The sequence below is a fragment of the Anolis sagrei genome, chromosome 4 (assembly GCF_037176765.1).
Source record: "Anolis sagrei isolate rAnoSag1 chromosome 4, rAnoSag1.mat, whole genome shotgun sequence".
Taxonomy (NCBI): Eukaryota; Metazoa; Chordata; class Lepidosauria; order Squamata; family Dactyloidae; genus Anolis; species Anolis sagrei.
Genome location: NC_090024.1, coordinates 121,943,910 through 121,962,543, shown reverse-complemented (window position 1 = coordinate 121,962,543; position 18,634 = coordinate 121,943,910). Strand labels below are relative to the sequence as shown.

The window sequence follows — 18,634 nt, the reverse complement described above, 5'->3', positions numbered from 1 at the left end:
CACCGATTTGTAACTAGGAGTTATACGCAAGTTGGAAGTTTTTGACTTGGGGGTGCCTGAAGTAAAATTATGGTTCATATATACAGCATAGAATTAAATAAAGAAAGCAGCCCTCACTGCTTACAATCTCTCCCACCTGTGTTCTTACAATATCTGTCTCTAACTTGGTCCTTGCTGCTTAGATCTAGTGTAGCCAGCCCCAAAGACTAGGAGTATGTAGGAGCAGGAAAATCTGCAGGTTCAAAACTGCACTGCTGCTTTTCTTCCTTACCATCTTGTCTCCTGCATTTGCCATCCGTTGGGGATCCCTCCCCCCAGCACCAACTGTCACTCTGGGCCGGAGTGAAGAAAGAGGGGCCAGGGGACAGTTCCACCTTGCCTCCTGTGCTATTCTAATAATATGTTATAATATAATATATAATATATTGTATATACATATAATATTTATAATATTGTAATATAATGCAATATAATAATAATACTAATAATAATATGATATTATAATTATATATTTATATTACATGTAATATTACTAATAATATTACAGTATAATTGATATAGTGCAATATAGCAATATTTAAAACTGATATTGTACTAATATAATAGGCTCTATTCTGTCTCCCATGCTTTTTAACATCTATATGAAACCGCTGGGAGAGGTCATCCGGAGTTTTGGAGTTGGGTGCCATCTCTATGCAGATGACACACAACTCTACTACTCCTTTCCACCTAACTCCAAGGAGGCTTCTCAGGTGCTAGACAAGTGCCTGGCCGCTGTGTCGATCTGGATGAGGAAGAACAAGCTGAAGATCAATCCCGATAAGACAGAGGTCCTCTTGGTCGATCGTAAGCCGGATCGGGGTATAGGGTGGTTACCTGTGTTGGACGGGGTTACACTCCCCCTGAAACCTCAGGTCCGCAGTTTGGGTGTCCTCCTGGATTCCTCGCTTACACTTGAGGCTCAGGTGTCGGCGGTATCCGGGAGGGCTTTTGCGCAACTGAGACTCGTGCGCCAACTGCGACCATACCTCGTGAAGGCTGATCTGGCCGGGGTGGTCCACGCCTTGGTCACCTCTAGAATGGATTACTGTAATGCGCTCTACGTGGGGCTACCCTTGAAGACGGCTCGGAAACTGCAGCTGGTCCAACGTGCAGCAGCCAGAATGCTAACTGGAGCTCATTATCAAGAGAGGTCTACCCCTCTGTTTAAGGAGCTCCACTGGCTGCCTTTCATCTTCCGAGCCCAATTCAAGGTGCAGGTGCTCACCTATAAAGCCCTAAACGGTTTGGGACCATCCTACCTGCGTGACCGTATCTCCATTTACGAACCTACACGCTCGCTTCGATCATCGGGGGAGGCCCTGCTCGTGATCCCGCCTACGTCGCAAGCGCGGTTGGTGGGGACGCGGGACAGGGCCTTCTCCGTGGCGACCCCCCGACTCTGGAACGCCCTCCCAAAAGATCTCCGACAGGCCCCTATACTAGCAGTTTTCAGAAAGAACCTGAAAACTTGGCTGTTCCGTTGTGCCTTCCCGGATTAGGAACCCCATCCTAAGTCCTAATAGCACTTTAGCACAGTTAATATTGCTGCACACCGTACTTTAATCCCGACGCCCCTCCTACCTTTTCAGCACTTTTAACCTTGTACCTCTCACTGGCCGAACCAGTTTTTAATGTCCTGATGTATAGTTACTGTCGTTTGCTAATTTTGATTTGATTTGATTTGTTTTGTTTTAATTTGCTTTGGTTATTGCTTGTTATGTTTTCTATTGTATTGTGTCTGTGGCTTCGGCCTGTGTAAGCCGCATCGAGTCCTTCGGGAGATGCTCGCGGGGTACAAATAAAGTTAATAATAATAATAATAATAATATACCTTGTAAGCCGCTCTGAGTCCCCTTCGGGGTGAGAAGGGCGGCATATAAATGTCGTAAAGGCATCACGAGAAGGGACGAGAGAGAAAAGGGTGGGGGCCATCGAGAAGAGGAAGAGAAGGAGATACAAAAAATACCGCGAGAATTGGAGAGATTGCAAGAGCCACAACGGGAAGAAAACCAGGAAGTGAACAGGAAACATCGTGAGAAGAGACAAGAAGAAGAGGGAGGGAGCCAGGAAAGCCTAATTAAATAAACTCAGTACTAAAATAGACTGAGGAAGGGGCGCAACCCCCCCGATACAGCAAGGGGGAGCCAAAGGAACAGAGAGAAGAACTACAAAGTGTAAGGAAACAGAGAAACAGAGAATAGAACGGCAGAAGAACTGGGAAAATACAAGCGGTGGATAAGAGAAGGTGGGTCAACAATAATAACTTTATTAAGAAAATAATAATAATAACAAAAGGGACAATTGAAAAGTGAAAATTACCAGCAATAATAATAATTAACAAGGAAGAGTAACGGGGATTTCTAATAATATATATATATATATATATATATATACTAATTAATTAAAAAAAAAAACCATCTATCCCACTCACTTAAGGAGTAAAAGGTGAGAAGGGAAACAGGTACCCAAAGAGAAGCAGGCTTGCAGAAGGAGTGCTACTAAAATAATTGTGATTATTATCCCAAAAAAAAAAAAAACTAGATAAAGAATACACAAGAAGGCTAAGGAAGAGGAAGCAAGGAGGAACAGTGAAGACAAAGTGCCAGGTAAATACTGGGAAGATGTATAATACAAGAAACAAGGCGGAGAAAATGGAGAAAGGGGAGAGGAACGAGAAGAGCGAGAAAGAACAGAAGGAAGTAAAAAGTAATACAAGGAGACTCTCTTTAGTAGAGGAACAAACAATAAAAGACATGCTGGAGAAGATGACAGAAAAGATGATGACGGAACTGAAGTCAGTTAAAGAGAAACAAGATGCGGCACAAAAAGCATCCCAAGAGCAGATAGCTGACCTGAAAAGAGAAATAAAAGAAGAAATTGGAGGAGTTAAAAAGGAATTGACTTCAATGCAGCAAGAATTCAAAGAGCTAAAGATGGAAAAGACAGAAATTAAGAAAACGCAGGAAGTTCTACAAGTTAAAGTCAAAACTCTAGAACAGAAAGCGGCGAGGCTGGAAGAAAAATGCGAAAGGATGGAGGCGAAGGAATTGGAGTTTCAACTGAGATTAAGAAATGTAGATGAAGACCCAAAAGAGAACATAAGAGAGAAGGTAATCGAAATCTTAGCTGAATTCCTAGAATATACGGATCAGGAAATGCAGGAACAGACAGACAGAGTTTATAGAGTGAACACAAACTTTGCGACGAGAAACAGAGTGGCACGAGATGTTGTGGTACATTTTGCGAAGAAATCCACAAGAGACGAAATACTAAGAACAAATAACAGAAGAACGGTCTACTTCAGAGGGAAAAAAATCATCATTCTAAAGGAATACCCAACCACGGTCCTAACGAAAAGAAGAAAATACAATTTTTTGACAGAAGAGCTAAAGAAGAGAAGGATAAGATATAGATGGGAACGAGAGGAAGGCCTGATGGCGTCCTATGGAGACCAGAGATACTGGATCAAGAATACAGAAAGAGCAAAAGAATTTCTAGAAAAGATAAAGAGAGAAGAAAAGGAAAAGAACAAATACACAACTAAAGGTAAACCGAAAATAAAAAACCCAGAAGAAGAAACAGGGAAGGAGGAGAGCGAGAGAGAGAAAGAGGAGCAGGAGAGGGCCGCAAAAAGAAATAGTGATGGACGAAATTTAAATAACATAGAACAAGAGGAACCCCAACAAGAAATGACAGCAGAAGGAGAAATAGAGGAGAACGAGGAAGAGATAGAGGAAGAAAGAGAAGAACCAGAAGAAGAAGGAGGAGGAGAAAAGGAAGAAGAGAGAAGGGAAGAAGAGAATAAGCAATGAAGGAACTAAAACTATATTCTAACAACATCAATGGGTTAAATTCCCCAAATAAAAGAAATAAAGTTTTTTATAATCTGAAAAAGAAAAAGTTTCATATTATAGCACTACAGGAGACACATATAAAGAAAGATCATATAAAATATTTAGAAAACAAAAATTTGGGACAAGCATTCATAGCCTCAGCACAGGAAAAGAAGAAAGGGGTGGTAACTTATGTTGACAAAGATATCCCAGCTGAGCTAGTATTTAAAGATGAAGAGGGAAGATTTTTGGGGATAATTATAAAAATACAAGACCAGAAACTATTAATCTGCAATATATATGCACCCAATGACTCCAAGATAAAATTTGCTGAGAAATTAAAAAAGAAGATAGAGGACCAAAAATATGATCACTTAATAATTATGGGAGACTTCAATGGGGTCATAGATAGGGATCTAGACAGAAGTAAGACAGACTACATTACAAAGAAATCTAAAGATAAAGGGAACCTCCCGATCACAATGGTAAAAATGATGGAAAAATTACATCTGAGAGACATTTGGAGATTAAAAAACGGAAACAAAAAGGATTACACATTTTATTCGGCAAGATTCCAAAATTGGTCGAGGATCGATATGATGTGGGCAACAACTGTAATATTAGGAAAAGTTAAGAGCTTAAGAATCCGACCAAGGATTGACTCAGACCACTGTCCCCTAGAGCTAAGGATAGAATTGGGAGAAAAAATAAAAAGATGGAGACTAGACGAGAATCTGATAAAAAGAGAGGAAGATATAGAGAGAATTAGAAACAAATTAAAAGAGTATTTCGAACTAAACGATAATAGAGAGACAAATATAACAATTCTGTGGGAAGCAAGTAAAGCTGTAATGAGGGGCCATTTCATACAACAGAAAATATATAAAAATAAACAAAAAGGGAAAAAGAGAGAGGAAATTATGAGAGAGCTAGAAAGGGAGGAAGATAATCTCAAAAAGAATTCTAAAAATAAAGAAATTAAAAATAGATTAGAAAACATTTACAAACAAATAGAATATTTGGAATTGGAAGAAAAAGAAAAACATATTAAATATATAAGGCAAAATTATTTCATGAACGCAAATAAATCGGGAAAATGGTTAGCGAATAAATTAAGGAAAAAAAGAGAGAAAGCCCATATTACAAGGATAAAAAATAAAAATACAATATACACAGAAGAAAAAGAGATTAGAAATCAATTCTTTAACTTCTATAGGAAATTATATCAGGACGAGAAGATTGATAGGGAAAGGATATACCAATACTTAGGAAAGCAAAAAATCTATAAGATCTCAGACAAACAAAGGGAAATACTAAATAAAGAAATAACAGAATCAGAGATAAAGACAATAATAAAAAACCTAAAACCAAACAAAGCACCGGGCCCGGACGGGCTGTCAGCAGGTTACTACAAAGTATTCCAACAAGAACTCATACCATACTTGATGAAAATAATGAACAATGCAAGAATAAACAAAGAAATACCAAACTCGTGGAGACAGGCCAATATAACAGTAATTCATAAAGAAAATTCGGACCCGGAGGATGTTAAAAATTACCGTCCGATATCGTTACTTAATGTGGATTATAAAATTTTTAGTAGTATTATGGCGGAAAGATTAAAAAAGATTTTGGTAACATATATAGATGAAGATCAAGCGGGCTTCTTACCAAATAGGCATCAGAAAGATAACGTAAGGACGGTAATAGATCTGATTGAATACTATGAAATTTATCATCAAAAAAAAGTTATGTTTATGGCGATCGATGCCGAGAAGGCATTTGATAATGTCAATTGGGATTTTTTCAAATTTTTAATGAGGGAGATCGATGTAGGATACTACTTTCAAAATGCGGTGGAAGCAATTTATGATAAGCAGGAGGCCAAAATTATAATTAATGGACATGAAACAGAAACGATCCAAATAGAAAAGGGAACCAGGCAGGGATGCCCTTTATCACCCCTATTATTTGTGCTATCATTAGAAGTGCTGTTAAAAAGGATAAGAGAGGAAAAGACTCTGGAGGGGGCTAGAATACAGGGATTTGATTACAAATATAAAGCCTTCGCAGATGATGTTATCTGCGTTATAGAGAATCCAAAAGAAAAGACAGGAATCTGGCTGGAAGAAATAAAAAATTACGGGGAGGTGGCTGGATTCAAAATGAATTTGGAAAAAACAAAAGCAATAGTTAAAAATATTGGAGAAAGGGAAAAAGAAGAAATACAAAATAAATGGAAGATTCAAATTGTCCCAAAAATTAAATACTTAGGGATTCAGATATCGGCGAAAAATCTGCAACTTTTACAAAATAATTATATAAACAAATGGAAAGAAATCAAAAAAGATTTGGACAGATGGAAAAATTCAAACTTATCTCTACTAGGAAGGATCGCCTCTGTGAAAATGAAAATTTTACCTAAAATGATATTTTTATTTCAGAACTTACCTATAATTAGGAATGTGGGACTGATTAAAAATTGGAATAGGGATATTACGAAATACATTTGGAACAACAAAAAACCAAGAATTCACTACAAAAATTTAATAGAACAAAAAGAAAAAGGCGGCCTGGCAGCCCCAGACTTGAAAACATACTTCGAAGCGGCGGCACTAACATGGGCCAGAGATTGGACTATGTTAAGGAAAAAAAAGCTACTAACCCTGGAGGGGATAGACCTAAGAGCAGGGTGGCATCAATATATTTGGTACAAGGGGAAAGAAAAGGAAAAAAATTTTGGGAATCATTTCACGAGGTCCGCAATTTTAAAAGTCTGGGATAAATATAAAACTAAACTGTACAATAAAACACCCCTCTGGGTCTCCCCGTTGGAGGCCGCACAGAGAAGATGCCTGGGATGGTCTGATTGGCCCATATATAAAGAAATTCTAAAAGATAAACTTGGTAAGAAAGAATTAAAAGAACAACAGGAGCTTATCTTAATGGACAAGAATATATCATGGTTTCACTATTGGCAGATTAAGGAGAAATTTAAATTAGACCAAAAACTAGGATTTGCACAGGGTAATGAATTTTGGGATAGTATAATGAATACGGACAAAAAATTAATCACCAAAATATACAAAAAACTGTTAGACTGGTACCTGGACCAGAAGGAGGAGAAAAACTATATGAGAAGATGGAATGAAAATATACACAGAAACATCAGAAGAGAAGAATGGGAAAAAATATGGAAAAAAAGGTTGAAGTTTACATATGCAGTGGAGCTCAGAGAGAACTGGGTCAAAATATCACAAAGGTGGTACTTGACACCCAAAAAATTGGGGAGGATTTACAACAATTCAAGCACTACGTGCTGGAAGTGTAAAAGTAAAGAGGGGTCCTTTTTCCACCTATGGTGGACGTGCGAGAAAGCAAAAAGGTACTGGAGAGCGATACATAAGGAAATCCAAAATATGTTAAAAATACAACTTCCCCTAAAACCGGAGATACTTCTACTAGGAATGTATGACAAAACACTAGATAAGGATAAAGACAAAATCCTTTTCCTGGCACTGACAGCGGCGAGAATGTGTTACGCTAAAATGTGGAGACAAGAAGAAATTCCGGGCGACAAGGAATGGATAGCGAAAATGCTAGACATCAGGAATCTAGACAAACTCACCTTTTTACTGCTAAAGAATAAGGAAACTAAAAGGAAAGAGACTGACTGGAGCGAAGTTACAGAATACTTGAAAAACAAGAATAAAGAAATAATAATATGAACTAGATAGAGAAAGACTGAAATACGATAAAAAGAGGGAAAGAAAGATATCTGAAGAAAAGTGTAGGAAAGGAACTGACAAGGAAGATTCCACGACGATACCAGGAGGTCAACATTTTTTATTTTTATTTTCCTTTTTTTTTTTTTTACATTTTTTATTTTTCTTTTCCTTTTTTTTTTTTTTCCTTTCCCTTTTTTTCTTTCCCTTTTCTCGTTCTATTTTTATTTTATGTATGAAAATTTCAATAAAGAATATTTATATAAATGTCGTAAATAAATAAATAAATAAATAAATAAATAAATTACTAGGAAGATCCACTCCAACAGTATGTGCAGAAAGGAAGCAGAAAAGAAGTAGGAGAGAAGGGATAATAAGTGGCGATAAGCTATGGCGCTGCTCAGCAGCCTGTCTCTATGGAACCAGTGTGGGCTGGGTTTTACCTAAAAATGTCATTGAAAAGGAACAGAAGTTGCTTCTGACACCCTTTCTCATTGCATTCTAATGCAGTGGTTCTCAAATTCTGGAGTTTGAGGTGTCTTGAACTTCAGTTCCTCCAAAGTCTCGGTCAGCATAGCCAGAGGCGGCTGAACCATTAGGCAAATTACGCATTTGCGTAGGGCACCGCAACTCTGAGGGCGCTCTTGAGGGGCTCCAGGCACACAGGAGGAGCAGGAGCAACAGCCCCCAAAGGGACAGCAACAGGTAAGGGCTTACCATACCCGGCGCAGCCTTGCCTCCGTCCTGGGATAAGCTCTCTCCTATGATGTCTTCAGGAGGAGGAGGAGGAGGTGGAGGACAAGCGCGGCCCCTTCCTTCCTTCCTTCTCTTGCACCACAGGGCTTGCTTTCTCTTTCTTCACCCATGAAAGCCCTGAAAGTAAATCCCTGATCCCTCCCCCCATTTCTCCTTCCTTCCTTCCTTCCTTCCTTCCTTCCTTCCTTCCTTCCTTCCGTTCCTTCTCGTCTCTCAAGTTTTACCTGCAGGCTGTGTTTTTGTTGGCCAGCCTATTTATTATTATTTATTATTTGGGGTGCTTATACCCCGCCCTTCTCAACCCCCTAGGGGGGACTCAGGGCGGCTTACAAAAGGCACAATTCGATGCCTAACAATTACAACAGACAATGGAATATACAGTACACAAATTTACCATATAAAATCACAGTTATCACTAATTAAAACAATCAACAATATACTAGCAGCAGTAAAACATCTTGTGGTCAGTGTTCACCAAATCCAGTCCGTAAACCATTTAGCATTGTCATTGTCCTTTCCTACTTTGGTCATTATTGGTTGTCTTTGTCCATCTGCCAGCTTACCCGAAAGTCTGATCCCACATCCAGGTTTTTAGCTTCTTCCTGAAGGAGAGGAGGGATGTTGATGTCCTAATTTCCCCAGGGAGTGCATGCCACAGGTGAGGGGCCACCACTGAGAAGGCCCTGTCCCTCATCCCCACCAGTCTCGCTTGTGATAAAGGTGGGGCCGAGAGCAGGGCCCCCTCAGCCTAGAAATATTAGCCTTTGTATTTTGTCATCTGAATGCTGCCCAAAACATAAATCAGAAAAAGGGGCGTAGGGAGGCTGGATGGCCATCTGTCAGGGGTGATATGAATGCAATTTTCTTGCTTCTTGGCAAGGGGTTGGACTGGATGGCCCACGAGGTCTCTTCCAACTCTGTGATTCAGTGGGCCCTTCCACACAGGGCCGCTTCACCTAGCAACAGCCAATCCAGTAACAGAGTTCTTCTTCCCAGAGAGCCATCATCCTTCAGGCCTTTCCTCCTTCAGACTCCAGAAACAGAGGCCAGGGCATGGCTGCCACGCTTCTCACCAGGGAGGGAGAGAGAGATTGACAGTGCTTCCCACTGCCAAGGATGGGGGGGGGGGGGGGGGCACGTGTCCTAATGTTCCCCCTCTTTTGTTGCACCAAAAAAGACGCAAAGAACACCAGGAGAAGTGCTTTAGAGAAATAACCACTATGTATTGTTTTTGTTTTTTTTTGTCGTGTCAGGAGAGACTTGAGAAACTGCAAGTCGCTTCTGGTGTGAGAGAATTGGCCGTCTGCAAGGACGTTGCTCAGGGGATGCTCGGATGATTTGATATTTTTATCATCCTTGTGGGAGGCTTCTCTCATGTCCCCGCTTGGGGAGCTGGAACTGACAGAGGGAGCTCATCCGCCTCTCCCCGGATTCGAACCTGCGACCTGTTGTTCTTCAGTCCTGCCGGCACAGGGGTTTAACCCACTGCGCCACCGGGGGCTCCCACCACTATGTAGTAACAAGGCCTCGGTGCCTTTCTTTCAACGGGGAGAGAAATGGGCGGCCAACACAGCATCTCCACCCCCACCCCCTGGCGAGAAGTGATACCACCCCACTCCTAACAGGCTTCATTTCAAGTGTGGAAAAAAGGTCAGTGCACATGCGTGTGTTGTGAGGGCTTAGCACCTCGTGCTGGACGCACGGCTGACATCCAGGCATCATAGGTGGTTGAGGTCACGCACGCATGCGAGGGATGAACATTGGAAGGCCACGTTCCCTGGCCTTCACTACTGACTTTGGTACATGTTGTCTCTCGGTAAAGCAGACATGGGCCAACTTGGACCTTCCCTCCAAGTGTTTTGGACACCAACTCCCACCATTCCTAACAGCCTCAGATCCCCCCCCCCCCCCCCCAGCTGCTTTAGCAAAGAGGATGCTTCTCTTTGGGGCGCAAAGCTCTTGAGGAAGCGGGGGTGCCAAAATACTGTTTGCTTACACTTGAAAATTACCTAGGGCCGGCTCTGATCATGGCCAATGCCCAGGAACGTTAGGAGCTGAAAATCCCAACATCTGAATGAAGATATTTATGAACCACTGTTCTAATGGAAAATAAACTTTTGTGCACGCATGAATGATATGCATGCATGGTGCCACTGAATATTTAAAAAGCCATTAAAGTTAAAGCTTTGAAGAGAAGAATATTAGAATTTGGATGATGCCACTGCTAAATTAAAGCAGCATGGGTGCAGAGCCAATTTAGGACTCAGGGCAAGTGTTATCATTTTTGACAGGTTTGCTGAACAATGTAGAGATACATGGAGGCCCCTGTCAAAATTGGACAGTTCCTGCAGTAGCAAAATGGTGACAACCTTTCTCTTTTCTACGATGCCCATAACACAGTAGACACAATTTTGTGTTACATAAGTCATAAACCAAGCCTTATTGCTTGAGCTACCAAATGCATAATACTTGACCAAACATGGACTGTGTCTTCCATTTTTGTTTGTTTCTCTCCTGCCGCGTATGTCAACAGCTATTTGAAAGTAAATAGATGGGAAGAAAATCAAGGGACAAGCCAGAGTTGTGCATTCAGACATCACAACAAAGTGCTTTAAACTACCCAGTCATAAGCAACAGCAAATTGCATTTTGGACTACTTAACAAACCACAGCAATGGTAGCATGGAATCTGAATAAGCTCAATTTCAACAAACCATACTATGACTTGTGTTACAGGAACACAGTTATTATTGAACTGGAGTCAATATACTTAGAAGGCAAATTCATGTGGTCTTTTTGCTCCTATATATCTGCATCATAGACCTGAATTGATGTTACATTATATTTGCATTATATTTGAAATTCCATTTAAAAAAGAAATAGCCCCAACAGATGAATCCACTGATATCAATCATGCCTAAGACTTTTCTAAGTCCCTTTCTACACAGCCATATAAAACTCAAATTATCTGCTTTGAACTGGATTATATGGCAGTGGGGACTTGTATAATCCAGTTCAAAGCAAATTTATTATTATTTATTTATTTACAGTTTTTATATTCTGCCCTTCTCACTCCACAGGGGACTCAGGGCGGATTACAGTGTACACATATATGGCAAACATTCAATGCCAATTTTTGACATACAAACATATACAGACATACACAGAGGCTATTTAACTTTTTCAGGCCGCCAGGGGAGCCGTCACTTTCATCGTCCATCTGCAATGCTGATGAAGCACTTCCGCATTCCTCGCATGCTTCCCCGCTGGAATGCTTTGCTGGAGTCTTCTTTATGGCCTCATAAATCAGTTAATTTAGCCTCCCCACACTTTAAGGTGGTACCTAATTTTCCTACTTGACAGATGCAACTGTCTTTCGGGTTGCCAAGGTCGACCACAGGCTACACAATTGGTTGGAAACCCACTCCAACCCGGGCTGGTTTCGAACTCATGACCTTTTGGTCAGAGTGATCTTAATGCAGCTGACACTCAGCCAGCTACGCCACAATCCCAGTAATGTGATTTATTTGCTTTGATAATCTAGATTATATGGCAGTGCAGAAGGGGCCTGACTAGGAAAATTAATTCATTTTACAGTTTACTTTTGTGCATTTGTTAAAATATTTATATCCTAACATTTATTTATTTACTACATTTATATGCCGCCCTTCTCACCCCGAAAGGGACCTAGAGTGGTTTACAAGATATAATTGTTTCAGATTTGTGTGCTATTTTCTTTGGATTTCATTCAATAGGTGTTGCTATGGCTGGGCAGCTAGGCTGTTGAAGTACTCTTGTCGCAAGGCTGTGGGGCCATGGAGGTGCCTTGCTCAAAAACTGTAAGGCAGCAGGGCTGAAGAGGTGCTGCTATGGCCCCACACAGGTGTTGCTATCAGACAGACAAGAGTTCTATTTCCCACCTTGCACATTCCCCAGATATATAAACTCCACTTTCCTAGTTTCCGACAGACCTTACAACCTCCAAGAATGCCTGCTCAATGGTGGTCTCTCTTCCAGGTACTAACCAGGTTGACCTTGCTTAGCTTCCAAAATCAGACAGGATGTGGTAGGGTGCTCTAGATTTGCAGTTTAGGAAAGCCTAACCCACATTCTCAACTAGAGAGTTATGCATTATGGTCAGAGTGAACTCATGTAATTCAAATTAAATTTTCTGCTTTAAACTGGATTATATGAGTCCACGTGGCCAGATTATCTGGGATAAACAAAAAACGTGGGATCAAATCCTGGGATATAGGGCCACAGGTTTATATACATCCTACTTGCCTCATTGCCAACAAAATTTATTTATTCATTTATTTATTTACGACATTTATATGCCACCCTTCTCACCCCAAAGGGGGCTCAATGCGGCTTACAAGATATATACATATCTACATTATTCATATCCTGCCCATATCAGCCCGCAGGCAACTCAATATATTATTAGCATAGTACCATATCAGCAGAGCCCCCGGTGGCGAAGTGGGTTAAAGCACTGAGCTGCTGAGCTTGTTGATCGAAAGGTCACAGGTTCGATTCCGGGGAGCGGCGTGAGCTTCTGCTGTCAGCCCTAGCTTTTGCCAACCTAGCAGTTCGAAAACATGCAAATGTGAGTAGATCAATAGGTACCGCTCTGGCAGGAAGGTAACGGCGCTCCATGCAGTCATGCCGGCCACATGACCTTGGAGGTGTCTACGGACAACGCTGGCTCTTCGGCTTAGAAATGGAGATGAGCACCACACCCCAGAGTCAGACATGACTGGACTTAATGTCAGGGGACTACCTTTTACGTACCATATCAGTATTATATATTACTATATTGAACTATAAGATTATATTGGAATATTATTAGTAATATTACATGCAATATAAAATATATAATTATAATATATTATTATTAGTATTATATTCCAACACTTTTCACACAAGAAATCGGGAAAATCTTCATCATCAATAAATACCCCTTTTATCCTTCAAAAATAATATTTTGAAGGTGACACTATTTTTGACATTACATTTTTATTTATATAGATATGTATGTTGTTGTTCATTCATTCAGTCATCTCCGACTCTTCGTGACCTCATGGACCAGCCCATGCCAGAGCTCCCTGTCGGCCGTCACCATCCCCAGCTCCTTCAAGGTCAGTCCAGTCACTTCAAGGATGCCATCCATCCATCTTGCCCTTGGTCGACCCCTCTTCCTTTTGCCTTCTACTTTCCCCAGCAGAATTGTCTTCTCTAAGCTTTGCTGTCTCCTCATGATGTGGCCAAAGTACTTCAGCTTTGTCTCTAGTATCCTTCCCTCCAATGAGCAGTCGGGCTTTATTTCCTGGAGGATGGACTGGTTGGATCTTCTCGCAGTCCAAGGCACTCTCAGCACTTTCCTCCAACACCACAGCTCAAAAGCATCGATCTTCCTTCGCTCAGCCTTCCCTAAGGTCCAGCTCTCACATCCGTAGGTTACTACAGGGAATACCATGGCTTTGACTAGGCGGATCTTTGTTGCCAGTATGACGTCTCTACTCTTTACTATTTTATCGAGATTGGACATTGCTCTCCTCCCAAGAAGTAAGCGTCTTCTGATTTCCTGGCCACAGTCTGCATCTGCAGTAATCTTTGCCCCTAGAAATACAAAGTCTGTCACGGCCTCCACATTTTCTCCCTCTATTTCCCAGTTGTCAATCATTCTTGTTGCCATAATCTTGGTTTTTTTGACGTTTAGCTGCAGCCCAGCTTTTGCGCTTTCCTCTTTCACCTTGATTAGAAGGCTCCTCAGCTCCTCCTCGCTTTCGGCCATCAGGGTGGTGTCATCTGCATATCTGAGGTTGTTAATGTTTCTTCCAGCAATTTTCACCCCAGCTTTGCATTCATCCAGCCCCGCACATCACATGATGTGTTCTGCATACAAGTTAAAAAGGTTGGGTGAGAGGATGCAGCCTTGCCGTACTCCTTTCCCAATCTTGAACCAGTCTGTTGTTCCGTGGTCAGTTCTGACTGTTGCTACTTGGTCCTTGTACAGATTCCTCAGGAGAGAGACAAGGTGGCTTGGTATGCCCATCCCACCAAGAACTTGCCACAATTTATTATGATCCACACAGTCAAAGGCTTTAGAATAGTCAATGAAGCAGAAGTAGATGTTTTTCTGAAACTCCCTGCCTTTCTCCATTATCCAGCGGATATTGGCCATTTGGTCTCTCGTTCCTCTGCCTTTTCTAAACCCAGCTTGAACATCTGGCAACTCTCGCTCCATGTATTGCTGGAGTCTTCCTTGCAGGATCTTGAGCATTACCTTACTGGCATGAGAAATAAGGGCCACTGTACGGAAGTTGTTATACATGCATATTATAAGTACATACAACATATAACATACAACATACAACTGATGTTTCGCCTGTATCTATGGCAAGCATCCACATATGTAACATATGTGGATGCCTGCCATAGATACAGGCGAAACGTCAGGAGAGAATGCTACTGTAAACATAGTCATACAGCCCGAAAAGCTCACAGCAACGTAGCCCAGTCCAGGCTGCCTCCTTTTATTGGTGGCGCCCAAATCTTGATTCCCCTCCCCTCTCCCCGTGGTGCAGTCCAGTGTCTCCTCCTTAGGATTCTACCACTTCGCTCAAATCCAGGGGGGGGTTGGGGTTGTGCGCCTTTCATTTTGGCAAAGAGGGCGGAGGGAGGGTTGCTGTCAACGGTTGTGGGCGGGGCCTCTCGCACGCGAGGGGGGCGTGGCTTCTCCTCGGCGGGGAGGGGGCGGGGCTTGGCTCCGGAAGGCTCAGCTTCTGCTCAGGTCGCGGCGCGAGCGGCTCCTGCCTCCCTCCTCCCGCTATTGATTCCCTCAGAGCCCGCCTGCCAGCCGTCCACCTCTTCAGTCAGTCAGCCAGTCAGTCAGTCAGTCGCGCGCCCACCGCCCTCACCAAAGCGGAGCCTGAGAGGGAAGGAAGGAAGGAAGGAAGGAAAGGAGGAAGAAAGGCAGGAAGGCTAACCCTGCCGGGGGGCCAGGCCCGCTGCTGGCGAAGGTGAGCGGGAAGGGGAGACGGAGGGGAGGCGCTGGGCTGTGTGTGTGTGTGTGTGTAATGGGGGGGAGGGGTCTGTTGCTGAGGGGAGCCGAGGCCAGGCCTCCCAGGGCCTTCTTCCCGAGGGGAGTAGCAGCAGCAGCAGCCTTCCTGGCTGAGCCCGCAAGCAGGGCGCTGCAGCTTTCCTGATCCGGAAAGGGAGGGGGAGGGGCCATGGGGGGCTTCTCCTATGCTGTGGATGTTTTCTATTTCCCTGTTACATTGCCCCCTCCCTTGGTGTTACGTCGTCAATCTCAATGGCCTGAATTACACCATTTGTATCTTGGGGGGCTTAGGCATTCATATAGCACTGCTATGTTTGGCCTGGGAAGGTAAACAATGCAGGCAGTTTGCATGCAGGCGTCCCTTATGGGGAGGGAGGGAGGGGGGCTGGAGAGGAGAACTTATGTGGTGAATTGGACCCCCGCCTTTCCTCCCAGTGCTTATCAGCGTTTCCTTTCAGCCTTTCCTCCTAATGCCTTTCAGGAGCAAAAAGGCAGCCAAGCTTATATTTATTTATTTTATTTATTTCCAGCATTTCTAACCCGTCCTTCTCAGCTCAGGATGGCTTACATTTGGCACAATTTGATGCCATTAAATATAACAAAGCAGTATAACAATTAAGGCAATAAATAGAACATTAATTAAAACAATAAAAACAGTATTAACCGCCGGATCACCATTCCAGTCAAATTCTATATCCAAATCCTATTCCATATGCCTGCTGTACAAAAACCTGGTCTCAGAACCACAACTTCATTTTCTTCCTAAAAGACAGGAGGGATGAAGCCGATCTTATCTCGTTGGGAAGCAGGAGGGGGGGGGGGCTACAGCCAGGAAGGCCCTGTCTCTCGTTCCCACCAGACGCTGGAGGGAGCGAGAGCAGGGTTTCCCTGGATAATCCTAAACTGCAAGGTAGTGGGAGATGCGCTCCGACAAGTAAGCTGGGCCAGAACCATATAGAGAAGTGGTGTCAACCTGGGGTCCCCAGATGTTTTTGGCCTACAACTCCCAGAAATCCCAGCTAGTTTACCAGCTGTTAGGAATTCTGGGAGTTGTAGGCCAAAAACATCTGGGGACCCTACGTTGAGAACCACTGATACAGAGTTTTATAGGTCAAAGCCAGCACTTTGAATTGAATTCAGAAGTGGATCAGTAGCCAGTGAAGCTGACACAACAAGGGGGTGGTGTGTTCCCTGTATGTCGCTCCATACTGCCTCAAATGAGGCTGTCAGAGAAAGCTTGCCCCCTTGACTGTGATGCTGGGTGAATAATCCCAGCCATTGCAGAAATATTAATAATAATAATAATAATAACAATAATAATATTTTTTATTTATCGTGTCATCAGCAACCATACCATTGTATTATATTTCTAACAGAACAAAACAAACACAGAGATTAAAAAAACAACACAGATTTTGCAAACTTGGTAGTTGGTTAAATGACCTTTGACCAGTATCTGGCCACTAGGAGTGCCTCTGGTGTTGCTGCAAGAAGGTCCTCCATTGTGCATGTGGCAGGGCTCAGGGTGCATTGCAGCAGGTGGTCAGTGGTTTGTTCTTCTCCGCACTCGCATGCCGTGGATTCCACCCTGTAGCCCCATTTCTTAAGATTGGCTCTGCATCTCGTGGTGCCAGAGCGCAGTCTGTTCAGCGCCTTCCAAGTATAATAATAATAATAATATTTCTTACCCACCTCTTCTCGTGGCTTGAGGTGGGTTGCAAAGCAATTAAAATACATAATCATAGAATCAAAGAGTTGGAAGAGACCTCATGGGCCATCCAGTCCAACCCCCTGCCAAGAAGCAGGAATATTGCATTCAAAGCACCCCTGACAGATGGCCATCCAGCCTCTGTTTAAAAGCACAGCAAAAATACTGCAAATACACACACTAAAACGTACGTCCATACCAATTACACTCCAAAACATATCTCTACAAAATACATACTAAAGCACACAAAACAGATCAAACAAAGGAAACTTAAAATTAATGTTTAAATTCTGTTTGGGTAGGCCTGCCGGAAGAGATAGCTTTTTACATGGTTTTTAAATTCCGACAGTTCATTTAACTGAAGGAGATATTCCGGCAGGTTATTCCACAGTCCTCTGGGTGGCAGTTGGGTTCTGGCTGGTTGGAGCAGACTGCCCCCAGAAGACTAAAATGTATGAGGTGGATTGCAAGGTTCCACTCGCCTCTCTGAAGAAAATAGGATTTTCTGTTTATTTACAAAACGCAATGGAGGCTTCTCACCTCAGTCACGCACATTGAGAGGTACAAACCCTCCAGTCCTTGGAGTCTGTCTAGCATGGCCTTGGAGGCAAAGAAGAATGGGGGATTGGATGTTTTTTTTTCTGCGCCAGTTATCTGTACCATTGGAGGAAAAAGTGGTTTCTGAGGGCCCTGCCATACAGCCAGATAACCCAGAATATGAAGACAGATAATATAACCCAAGGCAGAAAATCCCACAATATCTGCTTTGAACTGGATTATCTGAGTCCACACTGCCATATAATCCAGATCAATGTGGGTTTTTTTGCAGCTGTTTGTAATGGGCCTCTGCTTTGCAAAGGATGGCACTGTATTCAGAGGTCTGTTCTGCCCTTTTCTTTCCCAATAAGGCCAGTAATTTTTTTTGGTCCTTAAAGCATGAGCTGCAGTTAATTGGGATATTCCAGCCCACAGGCTGGTGGCAGTGTAACATTTTCTTAAAACCACAAAATGAGGTTAGAAATTAATAATAGACGTTTGTGTTTCTCTCAGAGGCTCAGGCAGCCTGAGCTCTCCTCTTGCTCAAATAATTGAAAGCCATTGTGCACGGCTTGGAGTAAACACTAACGGAAGGGCTCTTTCACTTATGCCGTCTTCACTACTCCAGGACGTGACTTGAAAATGAGTCATTCCAGATCAGAAATGGCTCACAACATGGACTGAAATGCAGACCCTTTTGGTGGAATCAGGTCATACATTCAGTTTAGCATTATGTACGCAGGTATGGAGTAGCCCTACAGAACTGAAAAAGAAAGGATCTTTTATATATTCCATTCCCCTAGGGCTGGAAATGTACTCCTAATTATTCCCAAAAACATATTTGTCTTTTAAAAAGAAAATCCCAACTCTTCCCAGGAAGAGGTTCTGTCACTTTTGAGAGCTTGCCCCAGTTCAGAGCAGTTTCTTACAATGTGTGAGGGTTTTACTTTTTTTTTTCATCTAAATCT

General features: G+C 42.5%; 2 protein-coding genes across 3 annotated transcripts in view; both read left to right on the top strand.

Annotated features, from left to right (window-relative positions):
- Positions 1–2,663: 2,663 nt before the first annotated feature.
- LOC137096854 (golgin subfamily A member 6-like protein 25) lies at positions 2,664–3,854 on the top strand. Its single transcript, XM_067467085.1, has one exon. It carries the CDS (start codon positions 2,664–2,666, stop codon positions 3,852–3,854), a length of 1,191 nt encoding a protein of 396 aa, XP_067323186.1.
- Positions 3,855–15,107: 11,253 nt separating this feature from the next.
- Positions 15,108–18,634, top strand: part of C4H1orf21 (chromosome 4 C1orf21 homolog) — a 125,087-nt gene continuing 121,560 nt past the window's right edge. For both annotated transcript variants that reach the window (XM_060774498.2, XM_060774499.2), the window contains exon 1: positions 15,108–15,380. The gene's annotated coding sequence lies outside the window, so the exon portion shown is untranslated. The remainder of the gene's footprint in view (positions 15,381–18,634) is intronic.